This window comes from Patagioenas fasciata, chromosome 3, assembly GCF_037038585.1.
Source record: "Patagioenas fasciata isolate bPatFas1 chromosome 3, bPatFas1.hap1, whole genome shotgun sequence".
NCBI classification, from domain to species: Eukaryota; Metazoa; Chordata; class Aves; order Columbiformes; family Columbidae; genus Patagioenas; species Patagioenas fasciata.
The window spans coordinates 35,352,303-35,374,127 of record NC_092522.1 but is presented as its reverse complement, the minus strand read 5'-3'; the positions used below and the strand labels follow the sequence as shown (position 1 = coordinate 35,374,127).

At 36.6% G+C, this 21,825-nt stretch overlaps 1 protein-coding gene across 3 annotated transcripts in view; it reads left to right on the top strand.

Annotated features, from left to right (window-relative positions):
- BABAM2 (BRISC and BRCA1 A complex member 2) overlaps positions 1-21,825 on the top strand; it is a 167,316-nt gene that overhangs the window by 13,992 nt on the left and 131,499 nt on the right. For all 3 annotated transcript variants that reach the window (XM_065833292.2, XM_071806110.1, XM_071806109.1), the window contains exon 3: positions 9,129-9,205. In XM_065833292.2, coding sequence (XP_065689364.2) covers positions 9,129-9,205 — 77 coding nt within the window. The remainder of the gene's footprint in view (positions 1-9,128; positions 9,206-21,825) is intronic.

Sequence of the window (21,825 nt, the reverse complement as noted above, 5' to 3'; positions counted from 1 at the left end):
ACTGAAAGCTATGGAGTTATGTTCAAAATGTGGTGATCCCTCCTTGGTCTGACTTTCATATCCAAAGAGCCAAATTTGTGGTCGTTTTGGTAACGAATTTCTCTGAGAGTCTATAAGATCAGGAAATCAAATAATTGGAGATCTGTGACCAGAAAGCTCTCAAAATCTTTAAACAGAAGAAAACTTTAAAAGAAAATTTGAAAAGACATAGGATCACTGGACCCATCCTGATATTGTTTAGTTATTTCATTAAAGGGGGAAAATATATAAAAATAAACTATGCTTTTAGTCCTTACATTTTATGCCTGATATCAGTTCCTTGTATTTTCCAATAAACTAAACAGTTCCATGGTGTGAAATAAATTACTTAGAAAATAAGTCGGGAGTCTTTATGGCTATTGCAGGTTGTATTGGGAGCAATGCTAAATGAGTTATTCAAGCTTAGGTTTATAATAACTTAGCTTTTGAGACTTTCTGTGAACGCCAAAAGGATCTGAAATTCCAGGTGTTAGACTGTAATTTCATACTTGGTGAAGAATGGTTCTCCTTTAGAGCAATCTAAAAGAAAAAATGTTCCTCATCGTGTGCGTGTGTTTTTTTTTCTTCAGAAATTGAATTCACATTAGTGAACAGTGGAGGTAGAACATGAGAGATTAGGTTCTAACTCGTTACAAAGTCATACATAATCAAATGGCAGTTGTGGAAATATGAAACAGGAGTTTGAATCTAACAGCAGGGGAAATCCAAAGGATACATCGGCTACTCCGTTATATTCTTCTCTAAAACTTTGCTTATGAGTTCCAAGGATTTGGGGTACAGCTGGTCTTACCGTATAATGAAGTAGTACCTTTTCCTTGGCAGAACGTGTGGCAGGAAGATAGTTTATATACTGTGAATTCACTAGTTTGTTTACAAAAACGATCTACTGGAGTGTGCATTACAAGTGTTATCCCATAGGAATTTTCTTGTTCATGTTAATTTGTGAATAATTCCTTCATTAAAATTTCAATTTCCTGTTTCTCTTTTATTCTTTTGGGAAGTATTTGCACCATGTGTAGTTTTTGAAGGGAGTTAAAGGCAATTACCTGTATGTATGAAACATCTTGCTTACAAGGGTAATCAGTTTGATTATAAAAGTTGTTTGAAAAGCATGTTTTGTTGAGAACATCCTTTTGTCAGTTGTTAGTTCTTACTCTTAATTTTTATTGTAATTAGTTCCCTGAGACCCAAAACAATGAGCTCTCACCCTAAGCTTTAGGGATTTTATGAATGGAAACTTTTGAGATAGCCTGTTCTTAAGAGTTATTTTTTCAAGTGCACTTGTGAATATATTTAATGTGGTGCTGGCTATCGGCTCTGTCTTCACATTTCTTTTTATGGTGGCCTTTTCCAACCCATCCTACTATTACGACTGGAAGAGAGCTGTTCTAAAAGTCAGCCTTCCTAGGGCAAATGAACAGGGAGCTTGTGATGGTAAAAAAAAATGTGATCAGGGAGTTGGCTTTCATTTAATGTAGAAGTTCACAGAATGTTAGGGATTGGAAGGGACCTCAAAAGATCTCTGTCAGAGGGATTAGACTAGATGGAGGAAGGTTCTCTGAGATGATTGCAAAATACATAAAACCAAGACAATTAAATTAAACGGTATTCCCTGAAAATAAAACAAACAGTTTCAGAACAAATATGAGGTACTTATTTTAAAAATGTTTTTTAAGCTCCAGTGATTGTTTGCTGCTACCCTTATCTACAGTCATGCTGAATAAAGCTATAGCTAAATGGAAAGTTAAGTGTGTTCACAAGGTGTTAATGTCTACATCTTATTATTTGCAGTCTCTGAGAGAAAGCAAAAGTAACTACAAATAGCACTGTGCCAGAAACTGGTTTCTTGACCAACAGTGTTGCTTCAGCATGCAATGAACTGGTTCATTCTAAAGTGGTCACAGTTGTTGATGACAAGAGGCTTTGTATTTGAGTATGGCACGTCTTTTGGTCCATGTGATAACAAGTTTGAATGATAAATATTTTCTGACACTTTACAGTTACTGTTGCTCTTTCCATTTTCTTTAGGTCAACATATGGTTCATGGCAATACTGCACAGGTCTAAAATCTCTTTATAGGAAGTAGTCTGGGGTGTGACGAGTAACATGTGGTTCACCTCTATGTGGTGCTGGATCAAACTGCAAAAAGGTGTATTTTAGAGTATCATCAAGTTCCATATATGTATGTCTCTGTGTGTGTGTATGTCTGTGTGTGTGCTTGCTCTGTTTCCCCCATGGAGGCTGGGCTGAACATTTGCCTCCAGCAGCGGCAGCTATGCTTTGGGAAGCTGCAGGACACCTGCCACAAGATCGGGGCAGACCTGAAGAAGATTTGCAGTTCTAGAAGCAGGCCCAGAGCTCACCCCACCTGCAACATCTGCTTTGGCAAACTCTCATTTTAAGGAAATATGAGTTTTCTGTTAAGATACAGCTGCTATATTTGTTTTACTTATGATGGTAGTCATTAGATGCTTTTTGTGTAGTGTTTCTAGTGAAAGCAGGTTGCTGACAACTGATTTAAGTAGTTATTTGAACTTTTTTAAAAATGCTAATCTGCCTGTGGGTGCAGAAGAAAAGTGAGGGGTTGTTTTCCTAGGGTATGTGTTCTTCCTAGCAGTTCACTGCTGTAAGTTCCAATTAGTATGATGAAATTTATGCAAGAAAACATAAATATGTATAAATAGGAAAATCAGCACTTAGAGTAGATGAAGGTTTCGTTGGGAATATAGTTGACGTATCTGGAGACACCTTGAAGTTTCCCAGTTGATAACTATAGATGGAAATGCTGTTACAGTTATGGAATATTGTCCATACTAACAGGATTCAAAAACATTGTCATCATCTGTACTGCAACACCAGAAGTAGTCTCTGTGTATAGTTTGAAGAAACCAGCTAGGGTACACATGAGTTTTATGAAAACAGTAGGTTTATATATTAGAAAGTTATTTGGAATAATTATGAATTGGTTTTCAAATTTTAATATTTTAATTAAAATATGTATGTAAGAAGCAGTCACTTGAAATTATTTTACAAAAGCAGTGGTGTATGTCTTTTTTTTAAGTGCAAGTGCCTCTCTCTTATTTGTGTAATACATATGTCTGTATGAGGAAGGGGAACTGAAGATGAATATCGGTTTACTAGGCTATCTCTCCCATTTCAAATTTTGCCTGATTGACAGGATTTTGTTTGGATCTCTTGGTTTTCAGCAGCAGCTGCTCAGTATTCTTGTGTGTTTGCAGGCCTCTGGGAGCCTGTAAACTTTTGTGCACTGTTGCAGGGAGCTGCATTACGATACAGGTTTTCACCATCAGTGTCAGCTCTCTAAAAGGTGATTTTCACCATTTTTCTGTTATGTGATTCTTGCAAAAAAACCTGTCACCTGCTGGCCTTCATTCCACTCTCCTCCCCCCTCCGTATACTTTAATTATTCTTAATGCCTCTGTAGATGACTTCCCCATCTGTTGTGAATTCTGCAATTAATTCTTAATTAAATGGGATGAAATATTGTGTCTTCAAGGAGCACTGGAGCAGATTTCCAGCTACAAAAATGGGAGAAAAGAAGAATCTAAATGCATCAACAAAGGCTGTTCTACTTGAGTTTAACATTGTGTTTTTCTTAGCAAATGCCACAGTAAGAGTTTCGGGTGGAGCTTTGAGTTTGCTGCCTCTTATTAGTAACAAGAGATTTACCTGTCTTTTCCTCTGATTTATATTAGACTCTTGCTGACAAAACTTTCAGCCTCTAAACCCCTGGCTGACTGAATCATGTCTTGTTACTAAAATAATACTAATTTGCTTCTTTAGCCTCTTGTATTATGAAGGGAACTTGATGTCCTTTTTCCTTTACAATATCTTTAGATAACATAAATAGTAGCAGTTATAAGCATATACTAGGTATATTAGAGCTGGGAAGGGTTGGGTATACAAGCAGCGGTCAGAACTTCGTGGTGTTGCTCTTTTTGTTTGTAGGTGTGCTGGTTTTTAGCGGTGTTCTCCATCAAGGTATCTCTAATGCTGTGTGAAGCTTTCTTGGCTTTTACATCCAACAGCCTGGTGAAAAAAATGCTGTTTGTTATCCAAAAAGTACTGATCCTCAAGAACAGCAAGTGTAGCAGTCTGAGCATCAAGAAATTAAAGAAGCTTTTGTATCTCTAGGGAGCCTCAATATTAAGTTTCTGAAACCATAGTGACTAAAATTCTTAGTCTTATTTTTCTTTGCCTATTGTGCAGTAAAATTCATGGATGATTTGTCTTCAGACAGAAAAGATGGTAAAGTGTCTGTGTGATTTGACGGAGTTGAATGACAGAGCATACCTTTTATTAATCAAGAAATTTGATAGTAATCAAATCAATCTGACATGAATATTGAGGCATATGCCTTTACCACCAATTAAAAAAGACAAAATAAAAAGGAGATTGTATCTTTTTTCAGTAGAGCTATTGTATTCTGTTGGCATTTCTGGATGTTTGCTATGGATTTATATGATTTTAAGCAACAGATCTTTAGAAGTGGTATAAAAAATGATCCTCAGACTGGAATTTTGGGACATAAACGGGATGAGTTTGAGGGACAGTGTTGGTGGTTTTGATTGGTTGGTTTTGGTTTAAGTCTTTGGATAGAATAACCACTTTTTTCCAGACTTCAGGGATTGAGATGGTAAATGATTAAGGTCTTTTTTTTTTTTTTTCATTGTGGTCCCTTCAGCTGGCACAGAACTTATTTTTGGATAAGATTTTAGCAGAGCCCAGATAATTTAAAAATGCTTGTCTTGGGAACATTCTCGAGTGATAGTTGTAGAAGACTAGTAGATAGGAAGACCATGTTAAAAACTAGAGTTATCACAGTCCTTATCATCGTAGCTTCAGTCCTGTAAAATATCAAAATGGCTCAGAAGGAAAGGGAACAATTTTTAAATTTTTTTAAATTTTTTTTTTTTTTAGCTTAAATGAAGCAGAAGTTATAGATAAAGTCAATTTAGAAATACATTGGTGTAAGAGAAAACCTTAATGTTAAGCTCAACTAGAACTGACTTTTTAGATGCTTTTAGAATACTCTGGGAAGAACTATTAATTTTGCAGAAAAATACCTTCTATTATACTTATCATTATAGGCCAATGGCTTGTTCCAAGCAACAAAACTGAGTGACTTTTCTGATTTATTAATTTATTTTTATATTCATGCCTCTCCACCCCCTTCTTTTTTTCTCTTGGATAATCTTTCCTGTTTCCTTTTGTGGCCAGTAAAGAATTCTGAGCACTTCTAGCTAGGCATCTGATGCTGACAGTAACTTTTTTCTTTAAATAAGAACTGGTTTAGTTTACATGTGTTTTATTACTTTGAAATAAACCTTTTCTCAACAGGTCACAGACAATCCCAACTGCAAGACGCATCAAACACGAAACAAAGCAATGTTATACTTCGCTCCTACTTGGAATGTGTATTTTATAAGGATGTGATTTATCTCAACTCAAATTTCATCTACTGTGTGCTCAAGGAACTGAGCTAAAAGCTGCTGATAAACTCTTCTCAGCAGATACTGTTTCTTGTATATCTGATTCCATCTACCAGATTTCAGTTGTAGATCTCAGCACAGATCCTTTGATTAGGGCAGTGTGGTTTTAAACTATTCTTTTGTCCCTGAAACTTGTCAAGTTGATGATTTTTTGATATTTAAGTAGGGAAACCATTGTGGGAGATCTTGTGGTATAGCATTAATCATCTTGTGAAGACTTAATTCATATCACTGCCCTGAGCATCAGAGCATTAATTCTTGCTTCTATGGCTTTCCTATGTAAAATATTGACTATTTAGATGAACATATGCAAGTCAGTGTAATATTTTTCCATTACTAAAGAGGGACATAGCACATCTGTTCGTCAGAAGATGGAACCAGCTTCTGAAATTATTTTTCAACACCGGGTATCTGTCAATTCCCTGTGAAGATAGGGCAACAATCTTTATAAGACCTTGTTAAAAGTAATTCCTTTTCAGTTTGACTTTCTAGTGGACCACATTAAGTAAAAGGATCAGCAAATGTAAAATCTGACATTTTGTAGAGGACAGAGACCAAGCTTCTGGGTAAAGGACATTTGTAATTATGAGCAGTTCTGTGTGTTAAGAAAATTGAAGCAGGAGGTGATGTCTATAGCCAGGCCATTATCTGTAGCCTTCTGTTGAAATACGGTCACACATAGACTGCTAGATATACCAAAGTTTAGGTTTGCCTTAGGAGTTTTGTTCTTTTACTGTTTATACTAAAAGTAACTGCCTCCTTTGAAATGGATGTATTTAAGATTATTGCCTGGTTGCTCAGCCTATTGTGGTTATTGAAGTCTCTTGCACAGCCTTGCCAGAGTAATTTGACAAAAAAAAAAAAAAAAAATACTGTCATTTTCCATCACTTCTAGACCAATAAAATTAAAACTATCTCAAGTGCAGTATGTTAATATAGGAAAAATACTTAGTATTGCTTTTAGGGACATTTACCATTAAATTGGGCTTTTATTTTAATGTTGAAGAATATTATACTTTTCTTAAGTATTTCCAAATGGCCCGTTGTGCTAAAAGAAAATATTGTAGGGTATTGGCAAGATCAGATTTTTTTGTCTGTTGAAAAGCTAACAACAATGTTATTTTCATGGTATTTGAAAAATGTGCCTCAGACTGTGACCTGTGATACTTTGAAAGAAACTTCCATTAAATATTAACTAATGTTGCAGAGATATTTTGGAACTTGTGAAGGATTTTTTTGGGGTTACTTTTTTTTGGTATGCTTCCTAGAATTGGCTTTATGTGTGATGTAAGCCTTAGAAATTACTTGAAATTAGATAATAATACTCTACAGCTGTTAAACTCATCCACAACCTTTAAAACACCCTAACACTGGGCACACGTTTTGCTGTTCTCGCCTGCTAAAAAAAAAATGCATCTTTGAAAAAATTATATTCTCTTGTTTCTGTTGCGCTGGAGCTCAAATCTTTCATATTATCAAACTGATTTTACTCCCAGTGAGGGTGGTGATGCTTGCAGTTCTTACTGAGACCTACCTAGATGTAATTCAAAAAGTAGTCCAGGCCATTAAATCAAAACATTTTTCAGCTCTGGTCCTGTTGTCCAACATGCTGCATTTAGTTTCATGTTGGCATCATTGGCAGGTGTGATAAACATCATCTCTTTTCCATCATCAGTCTTCCAGTGAAATGCAAAGTAGTATTCTACCAGAGGAAATGCCAGTCAGTGTGTTTGTCATGAGTGAAGCAAGATGTGAATTAATCTTCTCTGGAACTTGCTTTCCAGTCAGCATATGCAGTCCTAAAATTACATTTGGCCCTTTGAAGGCAACCATGAAGCTGATGTGGCTTCTGGTGACAATGAGTTTATACCCCTGCTATAGGCTGTTTTGAATGGTGCTCTCACAAGACACTGCAAAAAACCTGTCTAAAGTGTAGATAGGACATCTATCTACAGTTATCTAATTTCTGTAATGATACTGAAAAAAATATAGTGTATTCTTGTTAAATCAATGTAGGCTGTTAATTGGATCTGTGTTAGATTTGAGGTGCACACAAATGGTTTCCTTATGTTTTCTGGTATTTTTGTGGAAGCTTCATTTAAGTTAATTGATCTGTATTTCTGTGGCTGCTTTTTGATGAAGCTACATGTGGGCACAAATTTGATTAAATAGTAAATGTAGCTTACTGAATAAAAACAATCTGCAGCTAGTGCATGTGGTTTCCTTAAGTTGCAAGTGTAAAGAGAAAAGAGATTGTAGAGCCAGCATCTGAGAGAAATAGCTTTCTGAAGCATTTTGACTATGTTAGTGAGAATTAACATTGCCCCTCTTCTGCGGTGAGACAGAGCTGCAGGAGTTAACTGAGTTGTGTCTGACAGGGTAGGATCAGAATTTTTGTACTTTCTGGCCTACCTGTCTTTGCTTTTGGCTGCATGGTCCAGGAAACACGTTTTTTGTTTCATTGTATTGTCAGTCATTGGTATTAGAGCTCTACCAGTGATTATATGAGCTTAGGTGAGTTATTTTACCTTTATCTACCTTCTTTTCACTGTTTTGTTTAGAGTTGGCTGGTCTTTATCTTTGAGCTTTAAGTGGCTTGTAGAAAGTGTAGCTCTTGTGCTGGGTCCATAAAATTTCTCAAGAAGGCTTCTGCGTTATCAGGATCCCTAGATATGGAAAGCAATGTCCTCCTAAGTACTTCTGGTATTTTTGCTACTGAGACCTGTCATATGCTTGCCAGCCCACAGCGATGAGAGCTCCAGGGACCATTCCTGCTAGTGAAGCAATTTGTGTTGCTGTTCCTCATTTTGCAGCTGAGATATTTGGTTATTTGTTATGCAAAGATTTTGGCACAACTTAAAAGATGCAAAAATGTTGATTGTCTCTGTTCTAAATACTAAACAGTTTTCAGTGGCTTTTGTGTCCATAAAATGCTCGCTCATCGCTGTAAGAACCAGCTGTTGTGGTGTCCCAGGTAAACAGGAGATATGAAATGGTCATAGGTCATGAACTTACATGCTCAGTTATCATTGCATCAAATAACTGATCCTGAAACTTTCTCACCTGGACGCTTACTTTGAGACTTTTCCACAAAGGAAAAATTAAAATAGGTGAAAATGACTTGATGTATTAAAATGTAGATTTATCTGGGGTATCTGGATGGCAGGAATGGGGAGCATGTAACCATGTTACTGTAACATAAGTGGAGAGTTATGAAATGCAAAATTGTATACAAAGTAGAGAATTTTGTGTCTTTGACTGGCTAATCGATATTATTCTAGTAACTCTCTCAAACCAGGGTGTTTTATGTGCATATTTTCTGCGTTAATATGGACACGAAGGTGGTTTGCACATATCCTAAACATTCTCATGCTGTTGCGAGGACTGCTGATCAAAGGAGAATGAGCCTCCTGCATCTTTCCTACCTTTTCCTTCTTTCCCAGAATTGTAAAGATGAGTATTTCTAGTATGCACAACGTCTTTCCTATGTCACTCAGTTGTACCCTGTAGAATAATGTTGGCATCTGCTACCATCTGTAACTGCTTAGCACATTATTCTCTTCTCTTCATTTTTAGCTGTACGTCCTTGACACCTGGACCTAGCTGTGATCGGTTTAAGCTGCATATCCCTTATGCTGGAGAAACACTCAAATGTAAGTTAAAACCTATTACTATTTCATCTTGGCCTTTCATTTTGTAACAGGGTTCTATATCATGTTAAGTTTTCCAGTGCGTCTAATTAATTTTGGGTTACCTGTATTTGTGGATTTTTTTCTTAAAGCTTCAGCTCTAAGAAGATACAGCTGTAAGAGTATCTAGTTTTTAAAATAAGTTACTATAGCCTTTCTTCCTATTCTGAATTTGAAAATAAATCCTAAAAGCCACAAGTCACAAACCTGCACACCCCTCCGCCCATATTTCTAATGAAATGTTGTGACTAAGACAATCTCGTGACCATTGTTAGACTTACTTATGATTTGTATATACTTTGTATTGTTTCTTTCATTTAGGAAGAATTCTTTATTAAACTCCAATAAAAGAAGTCAGTCTGTTATTATATTCTATTAGGTATCTCTAAACAGTAACTGGTGTAATTGACCAGATCAGAGAAATGCGACTTTGTTTTTTCTGATTTATTGTTGTGGTTAAGTCCTCCTTACTCTTAAAGCATCTGTAAATAGTTGGCTTATTTGCCCACTCTTTGATTAGTCTGTGGTGTGGTTCAGTGAATTAGGATAAAAATTGCATTTGTATGTTTTTAGAAGGTAAAAAAAGTTTTCTAAACACTTGAGTTGCTGATAATCTGTGTATGAAAAATGGTTGAGATGTGTCTTTATTTCTTAACAACTGAAATATGAGAGAGGGTGAAGAATTTCAGATAAAGTAATATTTAAAACTTGGCGATTCTAGATCTATGGCAGCACTGGTGAAATCACGTCTGGACTCTGGTGTCTAGTTCTGGTCTCCCTGGTACTATGAAGGCATGGCCATATTGGAATGAATCCAGCAAAAGACCACAAAGGTGACTGAGGGACTGGAGCCTCTGTTGTAGAAGGAGAGGCCAAGAGAGCTGGGGTTTCTTGAGAAGGCTCAGGGCAAATGTTGTCAATGTGTATAAGTACCTGATTGGGGGAATGAAGAAGATGGAGCCAGGCTCTTCTCTGTGGTGGTCACTGAAAGGAAATGGTCACAAATAGAAATACAGAAAAATCCATTTAAATGTAATAACAAAACTTTTTTTGGTCAAACAGTGGAACAGGTTGTGCTTGGAGCCTGTGTAGCTCCTATATCTCCATCCCTGGAGGTACTCAAAACCCAACTGGACATGACCCTTTGCAATCTGCTCTTGTTGACCTTGCTCTGAGCCGATGGGTTGGCCCAGGCAACCTCCAGAGCTGCTGTCCAACCTCAGCCACCCTGTGAGTCTGTGCAAATACGCCGTCTGGAGAGGCATGTACTTAGTGTGAACAGAAATGTTAAATATTTAAATCATTTACTACTATGCTAGTAGCTAGTATCCATTTAGAGTCCATCATACATGTGCTATAGCTCTCTAAGACATGATAAGTATTAAGAATGTTGTTGTATTCCTTCTGTAGTAGTTTTTCTTGTAATTATGTAGTGGCCTTTCTCCTTTATGAACAGAAATCAACACAGTTCAACTTATAATTGGAAGTACTTTAAAGCTTCCATTTGACACCTATAAGGAAAGTTGTCATTCTCAGAAGTTGGTCTGGAAGTTTGCTCCAGTGTTCAAGAGTGGAAACAGGCTCATGTATCAGTCTACTATGACTGTTTTATGTTTTCTGAAAGTATGAAATCGTGGCTCAAGAGACTTACTAATAGTTCGTTTCCAAAAGATAAAAATGGATTATTAAGTCCTAACTAGTAATTATTATAAGAGAGAAAAGAAAAACTGATGTGGATATGCACTTTTTCAGAATTTTCTGTAAGTAATGGCCATATTCTATGAAGCCAGCTACCCTACCTGGTAGATTTTTTTTTGTACTTATTTAAACTTTTTTTTTTTAATGTGTTATTGTGTAACAGACTCAACCTGTTGAATCTTGATGTGTCCTTCAATGTATTGATTCTACTTGAAACTTGTTTGATGGGTACCATCAAGATGTAGTGAAAAGAAGCTTCATCATATGACATTGCTCTAGAGAATAGTATCATATTTTCTATGGGACTGTTGTAACTAATTTATCACCATATAGGGCCCTATTATTACATTCAGAGAGATTTAACTCTTGTTTTTAAGTAGAACCTAGGATGTTCCTGATTCATAAAAGAAAATTAGTAGATTAAAATGGCTCTATGTGAGGACACAGGCATCCAGACAACACTACTATGCTAAAGGACTGTAGTCCAGATAATGTACCTAGAAATATGATTATTGACTAAGCATTAAACTTAAATATTGATAGATCAGCTTTTTCTCCCCCCAGCTCCCCCGTTCTTGTATTTTGAATATCACATAAACAATTAAACAAACAACTATAATGTTAGTGCTCTTCTCCCCCTTTGCAAAACTCAAAACACATAGTTTAACCATGCCATGTATTTTAACATGACCAACTGAAAGTGGTGTGAACAAGTGTATCTTTTGCAGAGCTACCTAATAATAACAGTGAATGCAAGTAGTAATAATCCTCTGCATTTCAGCATTACATGTTTGAAAATGCCATGCATCGCTCGGTCTCGCAGCATGTGGAATAGAGATGTGAGCAGTTTCAAGAAAGCTTTAATAATTTTAGGTTTAGATCTATAATGGTGGCAGGGGAAGACAGCCATGGTGTGCAGCCGGAGATTTGTAGATACTTTCTTGTAGGCTGTTGCTAGATATGTTATCTTTCAAGGGCAGAATACTTCTGCAAAGGAAAGTTGTGAAATCTGCCAGAATAAAAAGATTGGCTGAAAATGTTCAGATCTCCAGTGTATGGTCTTCATTATGTGGTGCTCTATACAGGCTGAAGTGGGTAGTTCCTTTGTGGTTTGTGTTACATCCTCTTTGCAACAGATCAGATCTTTGCATATCATCAATCATAACCGCTGCCGCTGTGCAAATACCCTGGTATGAATCCTTGTGTGTTGAAAACTGTTGGTGTGGTACTTTAAAGAAGTGTAACCGCATAGTCACAGTCCAGTTTTCCAAAAGACCAGGAAGTTCACTGTTTTTTGAAAAAAGGGAGAGTGTACTTGCAGGCAATGCAGTGGCTGGCTACCTGGAGTATAAAATAATTGTTTTGTTAGCTTCGGTAAGATCAAACATCCTGTGAGTTAAGAATGGCTTGTTGGTACTTTTAATACATTTTCTTGAGATCCAGTTAGCTACTCAGTATTTTTTTCAGAGGTCATGTTCACCTGACTCTCGCCTGTGTTCTGAGCTGCTAGAATGTTATTGCTGAACTCAGCTGTGGCCAGGGAGCTTGGAGATATCAGCAACTTTATACTGGAGAAGACATTATGTTGGTCTTGGAGATAATTTAGTTTGCCATGCTAATCGTCTTCCATCACACTTCAGAAATTTTTAGATGCTGCTTTCAGATATGCACTTTTACTTTATTTTCTTCTACAAGGTAAAGCATAAATTTTGTGGTTTTATGGCCAGAATGGTTGGAAAACTTGAGCCTACTTTTGCTAGGCTGTCAGTTAAAATCTGAGACAGCTGTATTGTTTTTGTAAGTTCATCTGTCAGTCAATACTGCTACATTAAACTCCACGTTTTTCCTTATATTTGAATTTTTCAAAGCTCTTAATAGGAATTTTAATTCCAAGAAGACTGTCTGTAATATCCTGTAAAAGGTTGAATATGTGTTCCAAGGACAAAACTTACTCTAGATGGTATACAGAGCTGTCTTTCTTTGCTAACTGGACAGTCCTATTTGCTGGGTAAAGTTTGTTATCGTTTCTGGGGGAAGTATTTGTGTATTTTGAGCTGAAGTGGTTTTTAACTCTTGAAGACATATGGGTCTTTGTTACTAAAACATCAAGGCAGATGTCGTAGTAGAATCTGTCAGGATAAGCGGAGTTATAAGCTATAATAGTCATTATCAAATAATATTAGTAATTAAACCACACCATTAAGAATAAATTCCTTGGTCATTCCAGTTTGGTTTCACCGTGGAATCTCTTGGGTTTGGTTTTCCATTTTCACTCAAACTTTCACTGCTTCTTGCTTCTAAGAGAGCCTGATTTTTTTTTTTTTTTTTTGTGTGTGTGTGTGTACTCTTCAGATTTTCTTTTTCAGGCACTGGTGCCTCCCTCCCTCTCTGTCCTTGAGTGCTGTCATCTGGAATTTCACGGTGATTAAACAATGTGTTGCCCTTGCGATGCTGCTATGCTGTGTGGCCTCTTGAACTCTAGTATTTTCATCTTCAGTCTGATTTTTACTGTTTTTATGTGAGTGGATTACAACTCTGGGCCCTACTGCCACCACTTTTGTTTCCTTGATCCCAAAGAGTGTTTCTTTTGTCTTGTTTGAAGCTTAGTTTTTCTTTTTTTTGTTGTTTTTTCCTTCTGATTTTCTATTTCTTAGTATCTTATTTTAGTTACAGGCCTTAAAGGGCGAAGTCACAGTTTTGCTGCCTAACTAGTCTAAGAGTATTGTCCATCATTATACAGAGTTTCACCTGCTTTTATTCCTGTGATGGAACTCTTTCAGTAAGTTCATCTGGTCTTCCTGTGGCTTTCTACTTTAAGGAAGTAATCAGAAACAAACAAAATTATAAATATGGAGAAGGGCCTTACTTCCTTGTTGCCTTTTTAAAAACTATTTTGCAAATTTGTTTGCTAAACGCTTGTTTATTGTGCCTATAGACAACTGTAAAAATGATTGTACAAGTTATGGTAAGAGTTAAAATCCTCATAGCTAGGTTGCTGCAATGCATGTGTCAGTCTTCTGTGCATCATCGGTTCATTTTGTACAGGTTGTGGTTTAGTGGAGGTTCTTACAGGAAGGGCTTATTGGTTGCTGTAAGGCAGATTATACACAGGTGATACCATTACCTGTATAGTAAGTGTCTTTTTGTGGGTCATGCAAAGTACCAAAGATTTTTCCAGGCAAGATGTTTTCTGAAATTTTGCTGACTCTCCTTTCACGTGGCTAGAGTACTGAATCTTCTTTTGGTAACCTGTTTGTTATCTAATGAATGTGCCTAGTTGGGTGTTGAGAGTCTAATCTTTTTATTATATTTATTCCTTCTTAGAATACAAAGTTTTACAGCAATATTTTCCCCCTTTTAAATAGTCATTTGAGTTGTTTCTTTTTTTGACACTTTCCCTTATGTCCTGCATTTCCCTTGAGCAAGTAAATGACAGATATTTTGGCAGGTACAAGGCTTAAATAGTGTATTTCTACATCAAGAGAAGTGACCTTAAAAGTGTCTATGTACAAGTTCAGATGAGGGTCTTAGGGAAATAGTTTAGTGCTAGAGTTAGATTATGGTTGGACTTGATGACCCTGAGGGTCTCTTCCAACTGAAATGATTCTGTGGTTCTAAGTGGGGACTTAAAAAAGTTTAGAAGACTTTAGGTAACACCACATTGGTATTACCATAGTGCCTTCCTACTTTGCTCTTTCCTCCCCTTTTCTCCGGTTTGGGCTGCTGTTACTGTTGTTGGTCTGCAGTCCATTTGTTCCAATGTATTTGTTCTTCACTTTTGCCTTTTGTTTCTCACCTACCCAGCATCTCTGTTTCTTTTAACTTCTTCAGTGTTGCCTGTCTTTAATTTCTATCAATATCTTATCCTGTCGTATATTATCTGTTCTTCTCATCTTTGTCCTCTTCAATTCTAGTACTAAAATTTCTAAGAAAGCACTTGCCTGACTGCAGAAGTGCAACTATGTAAGATTGTGCCACTGCCACCTTCTTCAGCTCGAGATCCAGCTCATATGCTTTCACTCCCTTTTTGCAAATTTGACCACTTTGCAGCAGATTTTTTACTTTCTGTATGCAGTCTTACACCTGTTTTTTTTTTTCATCCTACAGCAACATTTGTCAGTTGAAGCTAAAGAAGAAAACACACCTTGAACCCATTGCCCAAGAACCAAATAACCATCCTGCAAATCCTTTGTGTATCTCTTTTTGTTTATTGTAAAAGTGGGACTTGATTCACTTGCCTGACTATAGATAGCTGACTCTGTTTGAGGTTCCTTAAGGTATCTTGCTTGGCCTTTTTAGCTGCTGACCCAAAGGGCACTGATCTCTCTGAAAAACCTTGTGTCAAAGCTGCCATAAATGTGCCCTGAGGCATCTTAATGACACTGAACAACTTGGTTAAACAACTGAAACAGGCTCATGGACACTGAGTCCTTGGCAGCTTTGCATGCAGTGGAGTAGCTAAGATTTCATCTGGACTGTCACAGAAGTGCAGAAAAAGATTTGGTGTTTTTTTTTGTAGTGCAATCAAATCCCTTTATTCCAGATTGTCTTTCTATTGTGAGATGTCTTTGAGTCCTTAATACTGACTTTTATGCCTTTCCTTTTCTGATACCTTGATTCGCACGTGAAGTAGGAAATGAAGCTCAAAAACATCCTGGCTGCTTGCTACCAGGTATTGGCTCTAAGCTTCAGAAATATTTCTGACTTCCACTAAACAACCTATTAAAGTTGAAGCTGCACCTCTTTTACGGTAATAGGATTGTTGTTTATGGTCAGGTGAGCAAAGGTCCAATGGTACTCCTAGGCATCATTTGAAGGTAGCTGTCGTCCTGTGTGGGCAGAAGTCCTGTTTCAACAGATTGTTTTAAGGAGAGCTTCTGAAGTTTAGTTATCCTTATTTACTTGAGAGAATAACCTGGCAGCAGCAGCACCACCACAGAAAAAACCCAGAATCTCCTCTATCTTCTTCCAGTAGTAGTTTTGTATTTACCAAAGCTGTATTGTTGTTTCAGGAACTATATCTTTCTTGCCAGTTACTAAGGGACTCTGAAGGTAGTGTATTACTGTTGTTGACTTAGAGCCTGTAGAGCAAAAATCTCTAAGGTGGAATCCAGTGAAGTCAGCAGGTCTGCATTTGGTTCATTTAAATCCTTTCATACTGCTAACTATGTTGACCTAGTATCTTGGTTCCAGATCATAGTGAACAACTGATTCTTTTTGTACCTGTAAAGACAATTAACAATGACTGGTTTAGGTAAGAATTTATTTATAGAGGGGACTGACCAGTGGTTTTCATCTATGATTTGTGGAGCTAGTAGAAGAGATAGGTTAGTATTCTGAGTAGATGAATAATATAATTCTGTTTGCCTTGTTTTGTTTTGTTTTGGGTTTTTTTTTTTTTTTTTTTTTTTTTTTTCTTTTTTAGTATTCAGCAGGAGCAGTTTCTTTATTTTCCTCTAACTGACACTACACATAGGATTGGCTGCTTGCATCAACACTGTTCCCTGTTATCTTGTTATCTGTGAATGCATTTCATGGTCAAGTTGCATTCGGATTTTTTGTTTGTTTCTTAAAAACCAAATGGATTGATCTCCTTCATAGCATGTATTTTGTACAGATTGGTCTTATTCCAGGCTGCAGGGACACACAAGTTTAGTCTACATACTTAATGCTGACTTAGAAGCTCTTGGGATCATAAAAAGCTGAAGAATATAGATATCCTTTCAAAAGTGGAGTTTAGGAAGTTAACTGATATGCTGCTTTCTAATTTTGCTGCTTTTAGGTAATCAGGGATGTTAATGCTGTGGCATTAAGAAATTGCTCAGAGTTACACCTGCCTTGCTCACAGTCAGTCCTTACCACTTTGGTACTGACTTACTTATGCGTTTTGTTAGATGAGAAAAGAACAGTGAGAGTGTGTGTGTTTTAAAAGAAATTATAGATTTAGGCATTAATATTTTTATCTTTTTTTTTCTATCTTTTTTCTATCTTTTGTCTGTTGTGAGCATATGAACTTTTCCTTTGAAATCCTGTAAAGTAAAATATTTTGAAATTTAATGCTGTTTGAGGAGAGGAAAGGAAGAGAAAGTAATATTTTTGGATAATGAAGACCAAATGAAAACCATCCTTTTTCTTCTAAATTTATCTTTGATTCCGCAACTTTGACTTCATTGAAGTAATTTTAAATTCTGTAGTAGTATTTAACTTGAAACGTAATTCCACTGAAGTAATTATTGGCTAGTGTATCTACAGAAATGAGATAAATATGGTCTGAGTGTAAAGGTTTTGCTTGCATTGTTCTTACACTGGAATGGCCATGGTCAGTGGTGCTGTGGAACACCACAAGGTTTGCCATCTGTCGAGGGAATAAGGGCAAACAGAGTTGAAACATGTGAGGAACTACATACTCAAGTGCTGGGAATGCAAAGAAAAGGATATTTATTTTATTTAGGGAAGAAGGGCAGAGCATGCAGGTCTATATTGGTTATTTTTGTGGTTTTGCTTTCAATTTTAAAGTGGTAACTGTTCTCAAACTCTAAGCACAATGATTTTGCAAATTGCTTTATTGGTTGAAAAATGTATTGTTTTACCTCAGCATAATTGTATTTGACAAGAGTAAGCCATAGGTTATATCATGTAAGTATTAAACGAAGTATTTGTTAAAAAAATGGATGTTTTTATTAGGTCAGGGCAAACTGGTAGCTGTAGAGACTAGTGGTAATATTTATGTGAAGTAAAACCAGATTTGCTATTGCATTGACCATTGTGATTGTTTAAATATCTTTATTTTGAATGTAAAGAAGCTTTTTTTTTTTTAAATTTATGCATCATAGCCCTGCCAAGCAAACTGCTAACTTCAGTTTTAATCTCCCTGGTTTGTGCTATTTAACAGGAACAAAAATCAGATTTAGGATTGATTCCCTTAATCTTTAGTCTGACTTATAATGGTGTATTTTTGTTGAGGAATATTTAACTTAGGAGTATAGCTCATGCTCATAGTTGTGAACAGGTCAGACTCATTCCTTGATATCTAAGCTTGCTGAAGTCAGAGGTGTTACTTTTCTTTCCCAGTATGGTAAATTAAGCAAGGTGTAGGAGAAGCTATATGGAAGGGAAGGGGATGGAGCAGAGAAGTTACCGAGGCCAGCGATCACATGGGAGAATCTAATATGGTTAGAGGAAAGTTATTTTTTTCTGTCCTTTTAGCAACTAGATTAGTGTCTTTGAATTAATGGCCAAAGTGAGATCTACTAGAATAAGATTTCACTGAGGGGATGCTTGTTTCCTTTTTAAATACTTGAAAAAAAGTGTTCTAAGGTCAGATCTTTTCCTCTTCAATTATAAGAGGCAATATTTAACTGGCAGACTGAAAACCAGTGATGATAGAGGAGAACTGTGCTTTTCTGACTGTTTATATTCAAGTGGAAACACCATTTTGTTCCGAACTATTTTGTCTTTATTAATTGTCACTCAGCCTGTGTGAGGTTTGATTGTAGCAGAAAAAATTAGAGTTTACATTTGGTTAAAAACCTGTAGGAAGGAGAGTTTTAATGATTCATTAAATGATATGTTTCTGGTTTAGTTAGAAAATAAGGATAACAGCATGAGTTTTTGGGTTCCATGGGGCTGTGAAATGTTTTGACTGTGGTCTCAGCACTACTGTTTTGCAATTGTGTGATTAACAAGCACTGAAATAATGGTTTTATTTATTTTAAAACCTGCAGAACACCCTTCAGCTGTGTGCTGTATAGCCTTTTGGAGAAAGACTATACTATAGAGAAAAATAATCTTGTGATAAATGTTGGCTTTAATGCTGGTAAATTGAGCCTCAAAATGACTTTTCCTAAATGCGCTTGGAAGTTTAGATTTGAGGCATGTTTATTCTGGGCAAGTAAAAGCAATTATAAATAATAGACATGCAGAAAATCAAACATCACAATGTTAATTTTGACTCTGGATTCTGTCCCTTGTACTGATCAGTTCTTTGATATCAGTAGGTTGTGAAAACTTTCTAAACCAAAATATCTGCATTGTTGGTCACTCACTCTGGATAAGGAGTGATATGCCACTAGTGGAATTCCACTCAGTGGGAGAAAGGGCGTGACAAAAGGTAGTAAAGAAGAACAATAAGCATGTGAGAGAGGTAATACATGGGTTTGGCCAGCTGCAGCTGTGATGTGCCTGACCTCAGTGTGGCCACACATCACGACTGAGTGGTCGAAGAGGGTCCTGTCCCCGGCTGGTGGCCCTGGTCCCACAGCAGGAGTCACTGCACCAGGGTTTGCAGCTGGCCTGAACCCCAAATTGTCAAAGTTTACCACCTATTAGGTTAAACTAATAAAGCCAATTTTAATTTAGTGTCATTCTGGGACACTGCATATGGTGATGTTCTGGGAGCTGCTGTGAGTTCACTTCATGTTCCTGTAAAACTGAAAACACTGGGGAAAAAAAGAGTTTGTACCTGCTTGAACCTCACATTGCACCTGCTGTCACAGCTTTCCTGAAGTTTACCCATTAACGTGGAGTTTACAGAGGTGAATACAGTTTATTGCTGATTTCGCTACTCTAAACAGAGTCTTAGAGCCATCTCATGATGTAAGGTTCTGTAATAGTTTTTCAATAATCAAGTACAGAGGTATAATATAAAAATATGCAGTTATTTTGATCCTTCTTTTATTGGAAGCAGGCTTTTGTAGTATCTCTGTAGTTGAAATGCAGCTCTTAGCGAGCTGAGTTGTACCTATATGGACTCTCATCAACTCTGTTAAAGCAGGAATGCTGAGAATCAAAAGCACGTCACTAGCAACTGCAATATGAAAAGTGTGTGTTAAGTGAGTTACTTAGCATCACATAAGGACATGGCAACAACACAGATACAATTCTTTCCTTCAGACTAGCATTGAACTACCTAAGTCTCAGGCCAGGCTTTTTTGTTGTGCTGTTTTCTTGAGTTATTCATAACACACTGCATTATCTATGGAGCAAAGGTCAGTCAAATAATCTATTAAGGTGCTGTCTCCTTCAACATACCTAAGGAGTTGCCTGCTCTGTACATGGAAGTTGGTGGGGTTGTTGTAAGGAGTCCTATGTGACTTTTTAATTGCAGTAAATATGAAGAAAAGGGTTGAGTTATGGTGGCACAGGATCTATCCAGTTTAGTGAACATCAACTTTTCTGAATTCTTCATTGCTGTTTTGCAGTTTAGGCAGTCTAGTGATTATTTTATTTAATATAGGTACATTTCCTGTTGCAATTTAATGTAGTTTCCTCTAGGATAGGTGCCTGTTTTGTTTTTGTTTTAAAAGAAATAAAAGATAGACTCTTATGTTAACTGTGTTGGATATTTTAACTGGCAAACCTCTACTCTTTCCTGCACCCCATACTTACATGTTCTGACATTTTGAAGGGAAGGTAGGAGTGCAGACTGGAGAAACCCACACTGTGATCTACTGAGTCTCATGATTGGCGAGTTAATGATTTGGAGCGTTACTGTAGAGTGTTACTTAGAGCTGTATACATGTAACTACTCTACATTTATACAGTCCTAAAATTACATTCTGCCCTTTCAAGGCAACCGCGAGGCTGATGTGATCCCCAGTGAAAATGAGTTTGATGTCCCTGCTGTAGAGCACACCTGTCCCAGACTGGCTGTTGGCTTCTAGGTTCTAGCCCTCATCCTCTGCAAATTAATCTTTACAGCTTCCTTTCTCCTAGATAGAGCCAAGATAAGTTTGCAGAATATTAGTAATTACAGCTGTCATGCTGAATGTCTTGAGATGGCGACATCACTGAGCCAGCGATGAGGCTTTGGGAGATTTGTTGAGCTAATGCTTTTCTCCAGTTCTGCATTCATAATTTGTGAGGAAAAAAAGGGTTTTAACTTTCTTTGAACAGAATTGTTTATAAGGCTTACCACACTGGTTTTACTTTGCTGTGTAGATTTTAGACAAGTGGTAACACTTTGTAGGTACTGAAATCTTTCTTCTAATGCCTGCTACCTCACAAATCTGCTTTATGCAAAAGCTTGGAGTTACTCTTTCGTATCTTCATAAAGATGAAAGAATGATTGGGAGGTAGAGAAGTAATGCTAGGTATGTTGGGTTTTTTTCTTGAGTTGTGGGTGTGTTTTTTTTTTTTTTTTTGAGATGACTGCCTCTTGACTTATGTGATCTCTGAAGTACATTTACCAGTGAAACAATACAAACCAAATTTCTTTGAGCTATCACATCAGTAATTGATTTTGTATCCTGTGATACTAGCAAGATGAGAACTCAGTGCCAAGATGTGATGAAGTTTTATATTTTTAGTTAGTTTTAGTATCTCCATTTAAATGTGTAATACTGCATTTCTCTTGGCCAGAATTTGGATAGTTGGAATGGTTCCTATTGAACTGTATATTCTTCCTTCTAAGACTTTGTGGAAGTTGAGGAGAAGAGGGAGTAAGTGCTAGTAAGTTTTAAAAGCTCCAGTACTTGGAAAATCCTGATCTTAGTAGTTTGCATTTGACTTTGACGTAATATGCAAAACACAGAAATTTAGATGTGGTACTTCTTTTAAATCAAGTTCACTTTTCTAAGTCTGTGTTTTGAGGCAACCCTCAATAGTGTTTGGATTGCCATTTGAGATGTGAAGCAATAATGTATTTCATGTTTCGTTACTTGCAGAGGAGGAAGAAGCTGTGCCTCAGGAATTTGACTTCATCCCCCAAAACATCTGATGCTTATTTTGCATGTGATTTTTTTTTTTGTAAAAATATGTGGATGTATATGAAATATATTTAATATAGCTATCAAATTGTATATTAAAATGTGTATCATATATATGCAATTTTATGGATTTATTTATCAGCACATGCATAAAAGTACAATGTTTTCATCTATTAATTT